General features: G+C 53.3%; 1 protein-coding gene across 6 annotated transcripts in view; it reads right to left on the bottom strand.

The window, feature by feature from the left end:
• LOC144931788 (collagen alpha-1(XIV) chain-like) overlaps window positions 1-14,837 on the bottom strand; it is a 94,390-nt gene extending 79,553 nt beyond the window's left edge. For 5 of the 6 annotated variants that reach the window (XM_078856086.1, XM_078856088.1, XM_078856089.1 and 2 more), the window contains exons 1-6: window positions 14,819-14,837; window positions 14,155-14,225; window positions 9,393-9,502; window positions 4,367-4,486; window positions 2,271-2,417; window positions 601-684 (exon numbers count right to left, since the gene is read on the bottom strand). In XM_078856086.1, coding sequence (XP_078712212.1) covers window positions 601-684; window positions 2,271-2,417; window positions 4,367-4,486; window positions 9,393-9,471 — 430 coding nt within the window. In that variant the 5' untranslated portion in view covers window positions 9,472-9,502; window positions 14,155-14,225; window positions 14,819-14,837. Of the gene's footprint in view, window positions 1-600; window positions 685-2,270; window positions 2,418-4,366; window positions 4,487-9,392; window positions 9,503-14,154; window positions 14,253-14,818 lie in introns of those variants that run through there. The other variant, XM_078856087.1, reaches the window with a different exon arrangement.
• Window positions 14,838-16,049: the final 1,212 nt, after the last annotated feature.

Genomic DNA, 16,049 nt, shown 5'->3' with positions numbered 1-16,049 from the left:
CTGCTCATGTGCAGATGCAGTTGATGGTTCCACCAGTGTCTTCAAGGAGGAGGAATGCCAAAGCCATGAAGAGATGAGTTGATGTTTGCGTCTTGAATGAGGAGTTGATTCTGGACGACCGCGTTGTTCTACCTCTGTTCGCGCAGCAGCAGCAGCAACGTTCCTCTGGATCTGGGTGGTGACATTCCAGGAGGATGGCGACAACAGCAGCATCGCGATCCCACATGGGATGGCATCGGGATTTGAATTGCCGGAGGTTATGAGGTTCACAGTCGAGGTCTTGGTCGATGATGGGAAGGGTTGTTATTCATGTTCTTCCACATCCATGTGTTCCTCTTCCCGCTGCCTGCCCAGGCTCCCACCTCGGCCGTGCGCCTCTCCTCTGCCCCACGCGTTCCCTGCCGTCTCGGTGTAAAAAATACAAACTTATAGGCTTAACAGACTGTTGGGGCAAGTGCTGTGAGCGAGTTTCACCTAAGAAGGCCTGAACGGGACACGCGAGGGAGTGGGTGGCCTGCACCATGCCCTTTTAACACGCACATACCCACACTCACAAGACAAAGCTGACACACACTGCCACGTGTACCCACGCATGTGTACCTCTGATGTGCGTGGGGCTGCTGCTCTCTTCTTTTTCCTTCTGAATTTTCGGCGCCTCTGCCAGAGAGGCTGATGTTGTTTCAACTGGAGAGGGGAGGGAGGGAGGGGTGGAGGGGGAAGGAAGAGGGGGAGGGATGGGGGGTAGGGAGCGTGAGGGAGATGTCAGCCACGTCCTGCTCGTCCCACCACACCGCTCGATGACTTCTCAAGAACATTCATAAGGTGGTCCCTCTCGTGGAACGTGCTGATGAATTACCGAAGGGTTCTGGGGGGTGTTGTAATGCGTACATCACGCGAGGAATGGGGACTGAAGGTCCACTGTGGTGTGTGCTGCTGTGAGCCATCGGAGGAAAAGGCTGAAAATAGCCGTTTATCCTCATGGCGCTTACAGCCACTGAGGTGGCTCACGGGGGGCGCGGGCACGAGGAGCCGTAATTATTGACCAAAGAACCACGGAAAAAACAAACTGAGCTTGTGCCGGAGACCCCGAGGGAACGTGGGTCGATGACGTCTCTTGGTCAAACCCCAGATTCTGAAGCCAGGAGACAACTCCCCCCCCCAATACCCCCCCCATACCCCCCCTCGCCCCTTGGGGTTTCTCCAGAAACAGCAATAAACCACTGTGGCTGGCCACGTGGAAGAGCCAAACGTTCGCTGGGGAGCAGTGGAGGCTGCCATACGTCTTTCAGAAGCTGGACCAGCATTGCTTGGACCTGAGGAACACGGGAGCTCCGGAGGGCGATTTCTGGCTCCAGTCAGCCCGAGGAGTGGACCAGTTCTTAACTTGGGACAGGCAACTGCCAAACAACAAGGATCGTGGCGACGAGGTGAGGGAAGCCGTGCGTCTGAGTCTATTGTAGGCTCACCTCCCCATCAATCAATAGCAGGCAAGGAATGGTGGTGATGATAATGATGATTGTGGTGATGGCGATGTTGGTGGTGGAGGTGGTGGCCTGCGTCCCTACTGAAGATGAAAATCCGTGGGGGCATGCAGGTAAAGGGCCATGAGTGACACAGACACGAAGAAACACATGTAACCATACACAGACAACTATCACAAAGTGACGTGAACATTTATACACAAAGACCAACACAGACGGCACAGCGAATTGTTCATGAACAACAGCAACCCACTCACCCATGCGCCTCCCCAGGCATGCCATGGGCCATTAGCCTTGGCCTCAGAGCCAGAAAAAACACTCCTCCACAAGGCGTGGGGGGCTTTCGACTTTTGTGAAGGGGGTTGTTTCACATACCCACAAAAGACAAATATCCCCTGTATAACCTTTACCAGGCTGTTGGGGCAAGTGCTGTTAGTGAGCACCTATGAAGGCCGGCAGAACACATACGAGGAGGGTGTGGCCACCACCACGCCCGGCCTCCAGAGTGCTAATGTTTACACACCCCACCAGGTGCTTATTTAAGGCTAAGTCGACCTAGGGGAGGCCCAGGTCGAATTCGGATATTTGTCACCAATGATGGACGTCGGCGAGGATCAAACTCGGAGTGTCGGGTCCATAGCGCAGTGTGCTCACCATTGCGCCGCAGCCTCGCCAAGCAAATGCACAGACACAGGGTGCGAGGTGAAGACATATTTACACGCGTGTGCATATTTACACGCGTGCATGTGTGCGTGAGTCGTTGCATTGGGGAGGAGGTTGCGGACTCACTGACGATCTGCTTGACGAGCGGCGTGCTCTCCCCGTGAGGACCATACGCGGCCACGCTGACCATGTACTCAACGCCGGCCTCCAGTTCGCGCACCACCGCCCCCGTGGCATCGCGGGCCAGCGTCATCTCCTGTGGGGAGCCCTCGCCTGCTCGGCGAGCGGCAGATGCACGCTTTCCGTCAAGATGTATCGAGCACACTGGCACGCACAGTGAACGTGCAATGTTGACCGACATTGAGCCAACTTCTGACCGACATTGGGCCAACGATGCATGTTTACTGGGCACCCATCATAGAATGTAGAACACATTGGCACACTCTCACACACAATACAAATTCCCAGACTGGTGACAACCCGAGTCTTCCGTTGCATGGCCAAAACGGGGGGGGGGGGAGGGGCAACTGTTATGGCTGGGGTTCTAGAACCCTCCTGTGTGTGTGGGGGGGCACTGATTGGCGACACCAGCGATGGATGTGCACTTCGCTAAAATGGCGGCTCTTCTCTTGGCGAGATCCACACCGCTCGCTCGAACCTCAGCATCAGCACCAGCAGCCAGACCAGGCTCTAGGAGGCACTGGCGATCACTCGCGGTCGAAATTGAATCATTAGCGTCGTTTGTGCAGAACGTAAGCGAACATTTTAATAATGGGACACCACGCCTCCTTCACATATCTGGCCCAACACGAAACATTTAAAATTATTTTTCTACATCCCATCAGCCACACGGCCTTCGTTTGGAGAGTGCATCATTTTAATAGCATTGGTTCAAGACATGCAAGTTCGGGACTGGATTCAACATGTCTCATCAGCAGTCAGACTTGCTTGAACCAACGCTGTTCGCAATGATGCAGCTGAGGTTGATCCTAGAAGCGTTGAGACTACAAATGCTGAACAGATTGGGTCAGCACGAGACGCAGAGAACGACACCGACTCCCGTGTCTTGGACATGCGACCAGAAGGGAAGGCATTAGAGTACCACCATCGGTGACCCTGCACTGCCACGTGGCGAGACCGAGATGTAGGGGGCAGCCACGCAAGAGGAGGATTGGAAGCGCGAGGAGGATTGGAAGCGCGAAGAGGATGTCACCATCATTAGCAGCAGCAACAGCAGCAGTGGCCATGGTCATTCCACTGCTGGATTGAGGACTTGGCAGAGAGAAACGTGGGGAGCCATGAGAAGCGAGCGCCGTGACCCAGAGAAGGTTGAGGAGCCGAGGACGCCGCTCTGTCGCCGCGTGGCGAGGGGAAGGAGAGGGGGGGGGCTCGCTCCCCCACACCAACTCCAGGCTGCTCAGAGGGATGCCCCGTGAGCGGGCGGCGCACGAGTCGCCCACACCGACCGATGGAGGAGGCGCCGCGAGACACAGCGATTACAGCGCGGGGTGGGGGGAAATGGGGGGGGGGGGTGGGCGGGGGAGGGGGGCACAGAGCCAGACGCTTCCAGCCGAGCCAGAAACCCACCCCCCAGGCCCAGAACAAATCCGTGCTGGCGTTCTGTAATGCCGCCCGAGTGTAATTATATTATTTTTTTCAAGTTTATTTTCTCTTTGCTTCCCTGAGCCAAAGCCCATGGAGCACGACTTATGCGCTGCTCTATGATTTCCTGCTCAAGTCTCATGTGCAACAAAGAATTCTCTTCCCTCTGAAGAACTTCCCCCCTCTCTCCGCTCTGCACGTGCTCGGGCAGTGAGGGTTCTCTCCACCTCCCCGATGTGAGATCTACTCAGGACAGATCCTAATATCCGCCACATCTACTCCTATTATCCGCACAAGCAATAACATTGAAATATTTTTCTCTCTTATCTGTGCAGTTTTTCTCACTGCGTTGTCCTTAAGAAGAAATTAGCAAATAATCGCGAATCATATAAACGTAAATCATAAATAATCGATTTGGGCGCACGTGATCAGACAAACCTCTAAGCGGAAGAATCAGTTGTCGTCGAGGAGTTGATACAACCCTTCGCATATAGCCCAGTGGTCAGAGAGGTCACGGTCGGGTGAGTTCAAAGGGCAGCGAGAGAGGGGAATGACGAGAAGAGGGGAAGGGAGAAAATGAGAGAGGAAGAGAGAGAGAGAGAGATTGGCAGGGTACTGACCCGAGCTGGGCAGCACAATGAGGCGGTACCCCTTGAACCGCCCACGCGCTGGTTTCCACGACACATTGACGCTGCTCTTGGACAGCACGCTCACTTGCATGTTGGCCGGCGCCGGCACCGCTGTGTGGAGCGACAGCCAGGGGGAGAGAGCCGCAATGTCGGGGATGAGGAGGTCACGGTGATACAAACGGCGTGCGCCAGCACCCGCGCTGGAATTGCGAGTGATGAGCCAAGAAGTGCGGCGATGCCTCCCCATCGATTTCCCTTCTCAGCGAAGTTGTAAAAACAAATCAAGGTGGACCTTAATTTGCCTGGGATAGCCTCGCTGAGTCTCAAGACTCCTTGTCATGAGGGTGTTGCCACATTGGGATGTTTGGCCAATTCCAGTTTGGCTTTGTATGGAAGTAAACTAGAGAACCCGGAGTAAACATACGAGGCCGTTCACACATCTCCCCCTGTGTGTGTACACGGAGAGCGGCAGCACAGTGGGTTACCGCACGGCTGGGGTTCCGAGTTCGATTCCCACTCACCACCAATAACAGTCGTAATATTTGATCCGGTCCTGGATCTCTCCTGCCTCCCCTAGGTCGACTCAGTCTAAAAAAAGCATCTGGTGTGATGTGCCATCATCAGCAATAGGTGACAAAGGCGGCCGGGCGTGGTGTTGGCCTGTATAGGTGCCCGCTAACATCACTTACCACAACAATTTGTTCAAGGCTATAGGGGGATCTTTGTCTGTTTTTTTACTGTTCTGCATGAGTTTCCACCGGGCTCTCGGGTTTCCTCCCCATAGCTAAACGTGCACACACAGTGGAACTGGTATTGGCCAAATCATCCCAATGTTGAAAAATCACCCGCTAATCACACACTTGGGATTCCACACGCAGCAGCAACGTCGCTGCTCACCCCCCACCTCCCCTACTGCAATAACTTGGCAGGGCCCTCCTGAAAGACGGTCTTGAGAGTCGGAAAAGCTTTGCTCAGCAAACTCGCGAAATTATTTTTTTGCCAGCCACGTCACCACTCTCGCCCGCTGCCTCGACGTGGCGAGGCGCCTCGCGTCATCGTCGGCTCTGCCCGTCGCGTGGCCGGGAGAGCGCCGCTGCGATTCCGGACGCGTTCCCCTTCACCGCACACACCGGTGCCGCCGCCTGCTAACTGTTGACACCTGCTGACCCGAACAGACTGGGCACGAATCCCTCCCCCTGCTGCCCACGGAGCGTAGCGAGGCTCTGCCAGCTTGGCACAGCGCCCCAGCGAGGAGGCCCTTGCCCGAGGGAGGGGAGGGGTTGGACGCAACTCTAGAAATGGGACGGGGTAAACAAGAACCGGATTGAATTGTGACCCTGCGTTACAGTTCATCAAGGGTTAGGGTGGGGGGGCTGTCGAAGAATTATCTCGATCCGTGATCGTGAATCGATTGAAGAATATATTATTATTTTCTTTACACTGTGGGGAATTGTAGCGGCCTCTAGTGGCTGTTTAAAGGTTTTCACATGGACGCATTACGCCGAAAATATTGAATCATGGATGATTCCCACGCGTGACAGTGGATGGCCGTGTATGGAGATATGTATGTTGCTTCGTTTGATTTTTAGTACTGTATATCTTTGATTTTCATGAATATTCTTCATACATGTATTTTGCAGATACTAAATTAATGGAAACATATATTGCATAACTTCTGCTATGTTGGATTAGTTATACATGTTTGACTTAAAGTAATATATTGAGTGTGTATTAAATATATCTTACATTTTTGGCAAAATTAAGTTACGTATTTAATGTTGTCGATAATTGAGGATATACTAAATAAGCTTATTAAATCATCATTAGACCTCCTTTGCCAGTACAAAAATATAATAATAGGGATTTCCCCTATTTCCCCAGTTTTGTTGCCAGAAAAAGGGGGGAACCCCTATTATTAAGCTTATTAAATATATGTTTGAAAATTAACCATATTTAAAGAATCAAACATAGCAACCAGGAGCGAGCAGCATGCGTGATGTAGAGCCATCAGCAGGTCCCACCACCACCACCTCTAGAGCACCACCACCAATATAACACCACCACCATCACCACTATAGCACCACCACCACTATAGCCGGAACCACCACCACCATAGCCAGCACCGCCGCCACCATGGTCCACGCCACCACCACCACCCACTGTTGTCTCACCAACTTGAGCAGCAGCAGCTTTGTCACCCCGAGGTGTCCTCCTCTGCGCGAGTCGCCCGACTCGGCGTGGCTCAAGGCATCACTCGGCGCCGCCTCTTCTCTTCCGGCATCGCCTCACCCTCGTGGCGCTCGGGTCCAGACCATCGTGGATCCATGGATTTATACGCAGCGCGACCCCCGCCCCGCGAAGCGCACGCGACGCCCCCTGCCCCCTCGTGAGCAGCACGCGGTACCAGGCAGCGCCGGGCGGCCGCTGGATTCACGGCCACTGCACCTAACGTCTCATCTCTCCGACTCCGCGAACGTGGCGCGTGGCTCCGTCTCTCAGTTCGCTCCGGGCAGCTTCCGTTCTCGGCCGTGGGGAACGTCGCTTCACCGTGGCTGTGTTCTGCGAGTGTTCCGTCTATTGGCATCTTCGCCTGACGGCGTCTCGCCGAGCTGAGAGTTCCGCTTGTGGGCACGGTCTGTTCTCTCCGGCCGGGCCATGACGCACCCAGCACGAGGTATCGCTACCCACCCAGCACGAGGCCTCTCTACCCACCCAGCATGAGGCACTGTGAGTATTCAATTCTGGGAGTCAAACCTATTGGGTTTTGGCTACGGTTAGAGTTAATTGAAAATCCATTGAACAGTACAGTTCATTTAACCAGTTTCCAGATATTAGTATAAACCCAGCAACCAAATTGTATTTTCGTTCCGGGGCAACAAATTTGATTTGCGTTCAAACTTAGAAAATTAGAACTGATATATCTGGTTCCAGTCTACGGTTCGGTTTGACTCTCTGGGTGAGGAATTGAATCAGTTTTACTCGGCTCACAAGGTGTGGCCATTATTGCTATGCCTGGGAAATATCGTGTCCATCTTTCCTGTCTGTCCATCCGTCTATCTAATCCTGTCCATCCATTCATCTATCCACCAGTCGTCGATCTGCACCCGTGTGGCCCATCTGCAGTTTGAGCTTGCCAGCTGCCATCTCGGCGACGCCAGTGCGGTTGGTTCGGCTCAGTGGATGCAGCCCCGCGGATTACGTGTGAGTCACGGCAAGCGGAGCCAGACTCGTGGCTGGATCTCCGTCAACCAACGATCCCCTGGCAGAGTCGGTGCCTGGCTCGGGCTCCGTGCTGTGTGGGTGGTTGTTGTTTTATATTCCACGGCGGGCGATTAAAAACGCATCAATGCTCTGTTAAATATTCAACTCAAAAGCGTAGAAAATAAAAGTTAGAGGGGAATCGTCTTGGGGTGAGGGGAACGCTTTACGGCCTTGGTTTTTATTTGACTGCAGCAGGAAACTAAACGTGATGATGGGAGGCCTGCAAGCGACCACATCTATTGATTCTAAGTGACTCTGGAATGTCCTCACCGCCGTCTCTCCTTACAAGCTGTGTAAAGCCTTGCTCAATTCAAGAAGTGTGATCACTCTTATTATTCAACTTGTTCATAAAGGCTGTCCTTCGCTCGGCAAAAGTTTTCAACAAATATAATAATTGACCTGATATGATTTTTAAAATTAGTATCTAAGATCAGACACGAACAACTACTTAAAAAACATTTCCACAAAAAAAAAAACAAAGATTGTTGACGACTTGATTAAACTTCTTATATTTAAAGACATACCCATCAGAAACTGCTCGATTTAAAGATTCTGTTCTTTTTTATTAGAAATCTAAAAAATGTATGAACTTAATACTCTGAGGGAAAGCTTCTCTACCTTTTACCATTTTCTAATTATTCAGATTTAAATATCATAAAATGCGTTTTTTTTTCGTTCAAAACCGTTTGAATCCGAAACATGTCAAACAATAAAAGATAGAACAATGGTTCTCGCTTAAATGTGATTTGATGTTTCATGCTCTGTCAAACAAAAACACTCAATCTTATATTTTGAACGGTGTCCGAATGACACCAGGCACAAACATGCTCATGGGGCACTTAAAATCGATATTTGGGGGCCTTAAAATGAATAATCTCGGATGTTTAGATTTCTCTAGTCGTTTCTATTCTAAAAGCTACCTATGTAACAAATTTCAGCTTTCTACCTTGTCGGGAAGCACCCTAGAGGTTTACAGATGAAGGTCTTTATTTATATATATATTTCAACCTCAATGGTGCTATTTGTTGCTTGCCGCGAGGCGTTTTGGGGCCACTGGACCTGTGCTCAGCAACTGCGATTGTGTTCATTTTGCTTTTGTTCCTTGGATTTAAGTCGACTACAATGACGTGTGACACGACCCACGCGAGCTTGTTGACGCCTCTCATGTGCAGGAAGAGGCCGAGTGACGCGTCTGTCCCAGGAGCCCCATTATCATCTTCTGTAGGATGTTCTCACGCAGGGCAGTTCACTGCTCGCTGCTGGCAGCTGTGACCTCTCGCCGTCTCGTGGCGTTGAGAGCCCAAGTGGAGTGTCAACGTTTTAATAAAGCACAAAGAGCACCACGCTCAACGAGAGCAGTGGGCAGCAGCCGCGTGAACTTCCACCAACCATTGAAACCTCCGGGCGCCACCCACGTGACTGCTGAGGGAGTCGAGTTGCCCCGGGGTGGCCGGGGCCTGACGCCTGTGGCTCGTGCCAGCGTGACGGCCAATGGGTAATGAACGCGCGTGTTCATGTGCCCGCGCGCGTGTGTTCGCGTGTTGAAGTGTGTGAGCGTGTTGAAGTGTGTGTGCGCGTGTGTCCATTTGTGAATGTTTCCACGGGTTCGCATGTTGAATCACGTGTTCACGTGTTTGTCCGCGCATGAGTGTGTGCATTCATGTGTCTGCGTGTTCGTATGCCAGTGTTGTCCATGCACCGTCCACGAACGTGGGCATGTGTGCATGCATTATATGTCCACGTGTTTGCATGTTACCTTGAGCGGTGGTGGGCGGTGTGAGGTGGAGGGAGAGGAGACAGGCCCAGGCCACGAAACTCGCCACGTGTAGTCTCATGGTCGCTGCTGGGAGGTCGACGCAGGCCGACCTGCCATGGCCAGAGCACAAAGCCAAGTTCAGTGCCGGTGTGGGATCTGCTGCGATGTGTCCCAAGCCTTTGAGGGATACATCAACCTGGGCAATTATATCATCCACTGGGATGTGTTTGGGGGTGACTGCAAAATGGCAGTTACACCGAAATTATCCAATTTCGATGTCTGGCTACGGCTGACATCAGTAGTAAGGGTTAGGGTTACATTAGATAGCTTAAAAGGGCTTTTCCCTTTTTTCTGGCAACAAAACTGAAACCTTTTTACAAGGAATCATATGTGCATTAACCAATACTTGTGGAGAAAATATATTATCAGTGTTTTTTTTGCATTTTCTCCACATGTATTGGTTAATGCACATATGATTCCTTGTAAAAAGGTTTCAGTTTTGTTGCCAGAAAAAAGGGGAAAACCCCTATGAAAATATCTAATAATATATTGGCATTGTCCTTGAAACTGATTGGTCCACACCAGAGACGGCTTTCTTTTGAGCCTCATCTCAATTGGTGCTAGACCAGAGCACGCCAAATGGCGTACAGCTCAAAGACAATGCACTATCAGAGTAATGAGGGCTCGGGGTAAGCATCTACATCATTAGACCTCCTTTGCCAGTGCCAAAGTAAAATAATAGGGGGTTTCCCCTTTTTTCTGGCAACAAAACTGAAACCTTTTTACAATAGGGAGTGTGTTTTTTGTTTGCATTTTGACCACAAGTATTGTGGTTAATGCACACATGATTCCTTGTAAAAAGGTTTCAGTTTTATTGCAATAAAAAAGGGGGAAAACTCTATTATTAAACTTTGGTACTGGCAAAGGAGATTTAATGATGAGATATCTTGTTTAGGGTTATGTTAAGGGTCTTTGTTAGCTCGAAGGGTTTGGTTAGGATTATTGGTCTTAGGGGTAGGGTTTTGGTGAGAGTTAATGGTCTTGGTTATTGGTTAGGGCTAAAGTTTTAGTTTGGGTTATTAGTCTTGGTGATGTTTATGGGTTTGGTGCGCCATCCACAAGACAGGCAACATCCTGAAAGCATGGAAGTCAAAGTCATTGCCATCCTGAAACCCGGAAAGCCACAAGACTCGCCCTCGAGCTCCAGGCCACGATCCTTCGCGTCCTCCACCTCCCCGCGCGTGGAACGTGCCGTGCTCGCCACACCCCCATTATTGACCCTCAACTGCCTCCCGAAAGAGCCGGAGGATTCCAAACCAACCGGAGCTGCTGCTGCTGCTGCCAACAGATCATTGCCTCTATCATCCTCACAGAAGCTGGTTTCCAGCGCCAACAGAAAACCGGCACGTCAATGATTGACTTCTCTGCTGCTGCTGCTGCTGCCTATGACTGTTTTGCGTCATGGCCACATGGCCGTCCTCGTCTATTTCTCTCTCTTCCACGTGGCTCATCGACGGTCCTTGTCTACCTACCCTCGTGGCTCCCCCACGATCCCCCCACCTCCACCCTCATGGCTCCTCGGCCGTCCTCACCCCCCATCCAGCCCCCCCCCCACTCCGCGTGGCTCCTCGGCAGGCCAAGGTGCGGCCCGAGGACCCGGTCTGGACGTGCCGAAATATGCGCGGCACGGTGTTGATTTGACAAAAGCCGAGGCTCACACGGGGGGTGAGCGGGGATCGGGGCGAGCCCCACCCACCCTCCCCCACGGCTAAAAGGCCAGCGAGTAGTTCTGTTCAAATCGTCTCCATCAACGCTGCCCCGCTCGTGCTCCGAATCCATTCGGTGCCAGAGCAGAGCAATGAGACCCACAGAAGCGGATATCACAGGGCAAATGCTTAGATTAATTCGCGTGACCCTCTGGTCCACACACAATCATCATCAGCGTGGTCGTGAAGAATGTTACAAAATAAATATGCAATCAATTCGCCTCCTTCACACATCTGCCTCTCGTTACATGATACAATTAAGAGTTTTCTCACATCCCATCAGCAACACGTCCTTCTTCGCCGAGTATCAAAACCGGTCCAGAGTTAGCTTGTGCTAAACCGATCTTGCTGAGAAGATTGACTCCCCAGAAGGCCGTTTGGCTGATGGGATGGGTAAAATATATACCGCGTGTGTGTACGTGGAGAGACAGAAGTTAAGCAGGCGCCCTGCCTGGTCCACACTGATTGGTGAACACGGAGACGCGCAGTGGCTGCCTACAAAGCCCAGAGCCGTGCGGGTTTTTCCACGAATGAATAACAAAAAACCTCCAGAAACGCTGTGGAAAGTTATAAAAAACGCGAGTTCCGGCTCAAATGAGCATTGAGTCATTTGTACTCATCTCCCGTTCACAACCCTGCAGATCCAATGATGACCATTCCACATTCCTATGTCGGGAGGCGAATCTATCCATTTCGCAAACGCTGTTGGCATCTCAACACAAGCTGGTAGTTATTGTATCGACTCCGGAGGGGAGAGATGGTGGGGCTGAGTCAACCCATGCCATCCAGGATTTGTACTCGCAGGCTTCCGATTGCTGCGAGCCGCTGGCGCTACCGCTGCGCCACGTGGCCGGGTTCCCCGCTCGCCCCCAGCGTCGTCGCCCGAGGCCTCCTCCTCCTCCTCGCCTCGCTCGCCCACGCGGAGCGTCGACGCGAGCAGCCAATGGGCGCTCGCGCGCACGCCGCGCTGACACGGACACCGCGTGGCACGGCAGCTCCAGTCGGACCCTTCATCCCGGTCACCCGATTTGATGTTTAAGGCGCTCGCCGAGGAGATGGAGCAATGAAATCGGGCTCTAGCGCAAATCGATAGATGGATGATTACGTGGCAGGCTTGTGAGAGGCGGCGACGGCTTGGGGAGGTTTCACCCAGCAGTGGCTTGATCGTGGCTGATGTCGAGCCGCTAATTGCGCTGCAACGGCACTTGCGTTGCGGCACTTCACAGCGCTCATCGCAGCTCGCCTGACTCCCCTCTCACGGCGCGGTGTGCGGGCCCAAGCCAGTAACAGCAATTCCCCATTCACATGACGGGACCACGTACAGTATAGCACCTGCCAACGGCTGGGGTTACAATCGTCGGCGATGTGACACGCGAACAAATAATTTCGTTCAAACTGGAGAGACCGAGCGTGGCGTGACCCGGCCGCCTTTGTCTCACAAGGCCTCGTGCGTTAACGTAGCGATCGAATGATACCACACGTTGACTAATCCCCTCGCTCGCTGCGACAAGCACCCGAATATAACTTGCCATCTATGTGGGTAAAGTGCTGTTAGAGAGCACTTGGCAATACAGGCACGGCGCACTCACCAATACTCATGCCTGGCTGTCTTTGTTTCGCCAGTGCTATGCGAGTTTAATTTATTTGGCGCCGTACGTAGTCAACCGTGCTAATCGGAGCGCCCCACGTATTCACTTTCAGGCTGAGTCGACATAGGGTCCAGGACCGGCTAAAATATCACTCGCCACTGACAGTGGTCGCGGACGCAAATCGGATCCAGGTGGGCCTGGTTCATAGCAGAGTGCGCTAACCAGTGCGCCACCGCTCACCGCACACAGACACGCGACTTTGTTGAGAACCAGGCGAGTAACCATCGACACGAGTCTCATGGGTGAGGAGCTCAAGGGGAGCTCGGGTTGGGGATGGCGAACAATATTGGTGGGTGATGGAACACCCTCCAGAGGCATGACCACCGCCGAGATGGAGCGACCACGTAAGTTATGAAACGTCGCAAGAAGGGAGATGGATCGTGGCATTCGCTGGACTGTGAGGGATGGCGACGGTGTGAAAATAGGCCTTCATCCAGCAGTTTATAGACCACGGCGAATGATGACGAGCGGCGGAGTTATTGTGGAAGGTTTAGTAATTTCAACCGTGCGTGCACGTGCCCACTGCGTGTTCGCTGAGCGTTAGTTGACATCCCGGGACACCCTCGCATCGGGCATATTCCATCTCCAGGGGTTATCCAGGTGAAGCGTGGTGATGAATAGAAAGGGAGCTGTGGATGAGAGCTCGGAGCTCAACGGATTCGTTCCCCGAAGCGACGGATTGAGTGGGAGCCTCGGACTGTGGCGACGGTGGAAGTTGCGCCCAAGTTGACGCAACGCGTGTGGTCCCCGCATGTTGCTCACCCACTCGCTCACACCGCAGCGTACACCTCACTAATCTCTCGCTCACAAACTCACCACTCACCCTTTCACACACACTCACCACAATTCCACACTCACCACAATTGCACACTCACCACAATTGCACACTCACCACAATTGCACACCGTGTCGTAAACCTTACCACTCTCTCGCTTACAAACTCACCACTCACTCAGCCTTGTGATGCAGCCTCACTGCATCAATACCCACGTGCATCCCATGAACAGTCAAGCACGTGCTGTGTTAGCGAGCACCTATAACGCCCGGCACAACGCACGAGTGGACGGCGGTGTTGGGATCCGCCCTCGGTCTTTGTCTCCCCATTGCCGATGTACGCACACACACCTCACCACCAAGGCACTCGTTTAAGGCGGCGTCGACTTAAGATGGTGAGGACCAGTCCAAGTACTGATACCGCTCGCCACTCATGTTAGCCGTGCCTGCAAAACGAAATGGCGTGGCAGGCTGGGTCCGTATCGAAACGCGCAAACCACTGCGCCACCGCTCCCCACACAGAGACAGCCACGGAGAGACAAAGAGAGGCCGCAGAGACACCTGATCCTGTACCTGCACGGGGTAGACAGACGCGCGGGCGAAGCAGCAGCAGCCTCTGCAGCGTGCGCCTCCAACAGCACGGACTGGGCGGGACACAAAGCAGCAGCCGACTCGCTCAGCCTCCCTCCCACTCACACAACCTCCCACCCAGACAGCCAGCCACGCATCCACCCACCTAGACACACAGCCACTCACCCACCCACCCAACTACACAGCCACTCACCCACCCACCCAACTACACAGCCACTCACCCAACCACACCACAATCACCTACCCAGACAACCATCCGCCCAAACACCCACCCCATCACACGGCCACTCACCCACGCAACTACACAGCCACTCATCCACCCAACCACATCAAGGCCGCCCAACCACACCAAGGCTACCCACCCAGACAGCCAGCCGGTCACACAATCACCCACCCACCTAACCACACACCCATCCACACACCCACCTACCCAACCACACACACACACCCACCAAACCACACACAACCACCCAACCACACACAATCACCCACCCACCCAACCACACACCCAACCACACAGTCACCCACCCAACCACACCCAACCACACACCCACCTACCAAACCACACACAACCACCCAACCACACACACCCAACCACACACACCCACCCAACCACACACACCCACCCAACCACACAGCCACTCACCAGCCCACCCTACCCCTCCTCTGTACACACACGCGTGCACCCAGACCGCCGTATCCCCAGTCCGTTCCCACTTCCCTCCCGCGCCTCCTCCCTACTCCTCTTCCTCACTACTCCCTATTCCCCCCCACCCACTCCTATTCACCACGCAACGTACAGATCCAAACGCCGCTCAGGCACTCGGCATCACGTGCCGAATCAATAGGAGGGAGACTGAGAGGGAGGAGGGACGTAGGGAAGGGGTGGGGGAGGGGGTGAGAAGCGATGCAGGATGACAAAGCCTGCACAGCGGGGTAGTGCGGGGCCGTGGAGGATGATTTGGAATCGGAGCCGTGGTGCCGCTGTTCCGAGGCGGCGGGTGGCGCTGCTGCTGCTGCTGCTCGCTGATCACTCAGCAGGCGGATCGAGTCGCCACGGTGTTCGCAGCCGCAGTCACCATGAGCATTCGCCTCTTGTTTGTGCATCCACTGCTGGATGAGCAAAGCCGTGTCAAGGACAGGGCTCGGCAGCCTCCAGCTCCCGAGCAGCATGCGCGGTGGCTCTTTAAAGAATGCTTCGTGACGTCGTTTATTGAGGACGCCGCCGTCTCGTGTGCACCACAGCACATTGCGGCTCGTTAATTATTGCGGATGGTGGTTTTTGCCGAATTGGAAAAAAGTCTCTTCTTGTTACTTTGGTTGCTGACCCCTTGTCAAGGGGGTTGTTTTGACCATACTTCACCACAATGGCCAGTGCCGGGTTTGATGAAGTGTGGGACCCGGTTGGGATAACGCTCGCCACTGATGTTCGCCGTGGCTGGGAGGCGAACCGAGGTGGATGGATGAGTCGCGCTCCATCAGAAAGCGGTTGCTGGTGTTGTAATACGTTTACCCCAAGTGTTTCCAGTTCCGACGCCGTAAATTCCACATTCCTTTGGCGGAGGGAACATCTATCTGTGAAACAACAATCACTGTTTTCTCGCCCACCGAGTGGTACTTATTTAACCGACCCCAGAAGAATTATGGGCTGAGTGAACCCCCAGCCAGGATCTGAACTCACACCCTCCCGACCGCGAGCCGCTCTCTATACCGCAACAAATCAGACCGCTACCCGCCTGCGGGCAGCACCGATGGTTGTGGAACAAAATCGGAAATATGTCGGGTTTCGAGTTTTTCTGGTTACAGGCGAGCAGAAGGAGGCACCGACTGTACCAGATCTCCGCTCTCCAGCCCGTGCACAAAAACACTTCCATCAT

Source organism: Lampetra fluviatilis, chromosome 4 (genome assembly GCF_964198595.1).
Source record: "Lampetra fluviatilis chromosome 4, kcLamFluv1.1, whole genome shotgun sequence".
Classification (NCBI taxonomy): domain Eukaryota; kingdom Metazoa; phylum Chordata; class Hyperoartia; order Petromyzontiformes; family Petromyzontidae; genus Lampetra; species Lampetra fluviatilis.
This window is presented reverse-complemented; position numbering and strand designations above follow the sequence as displayed.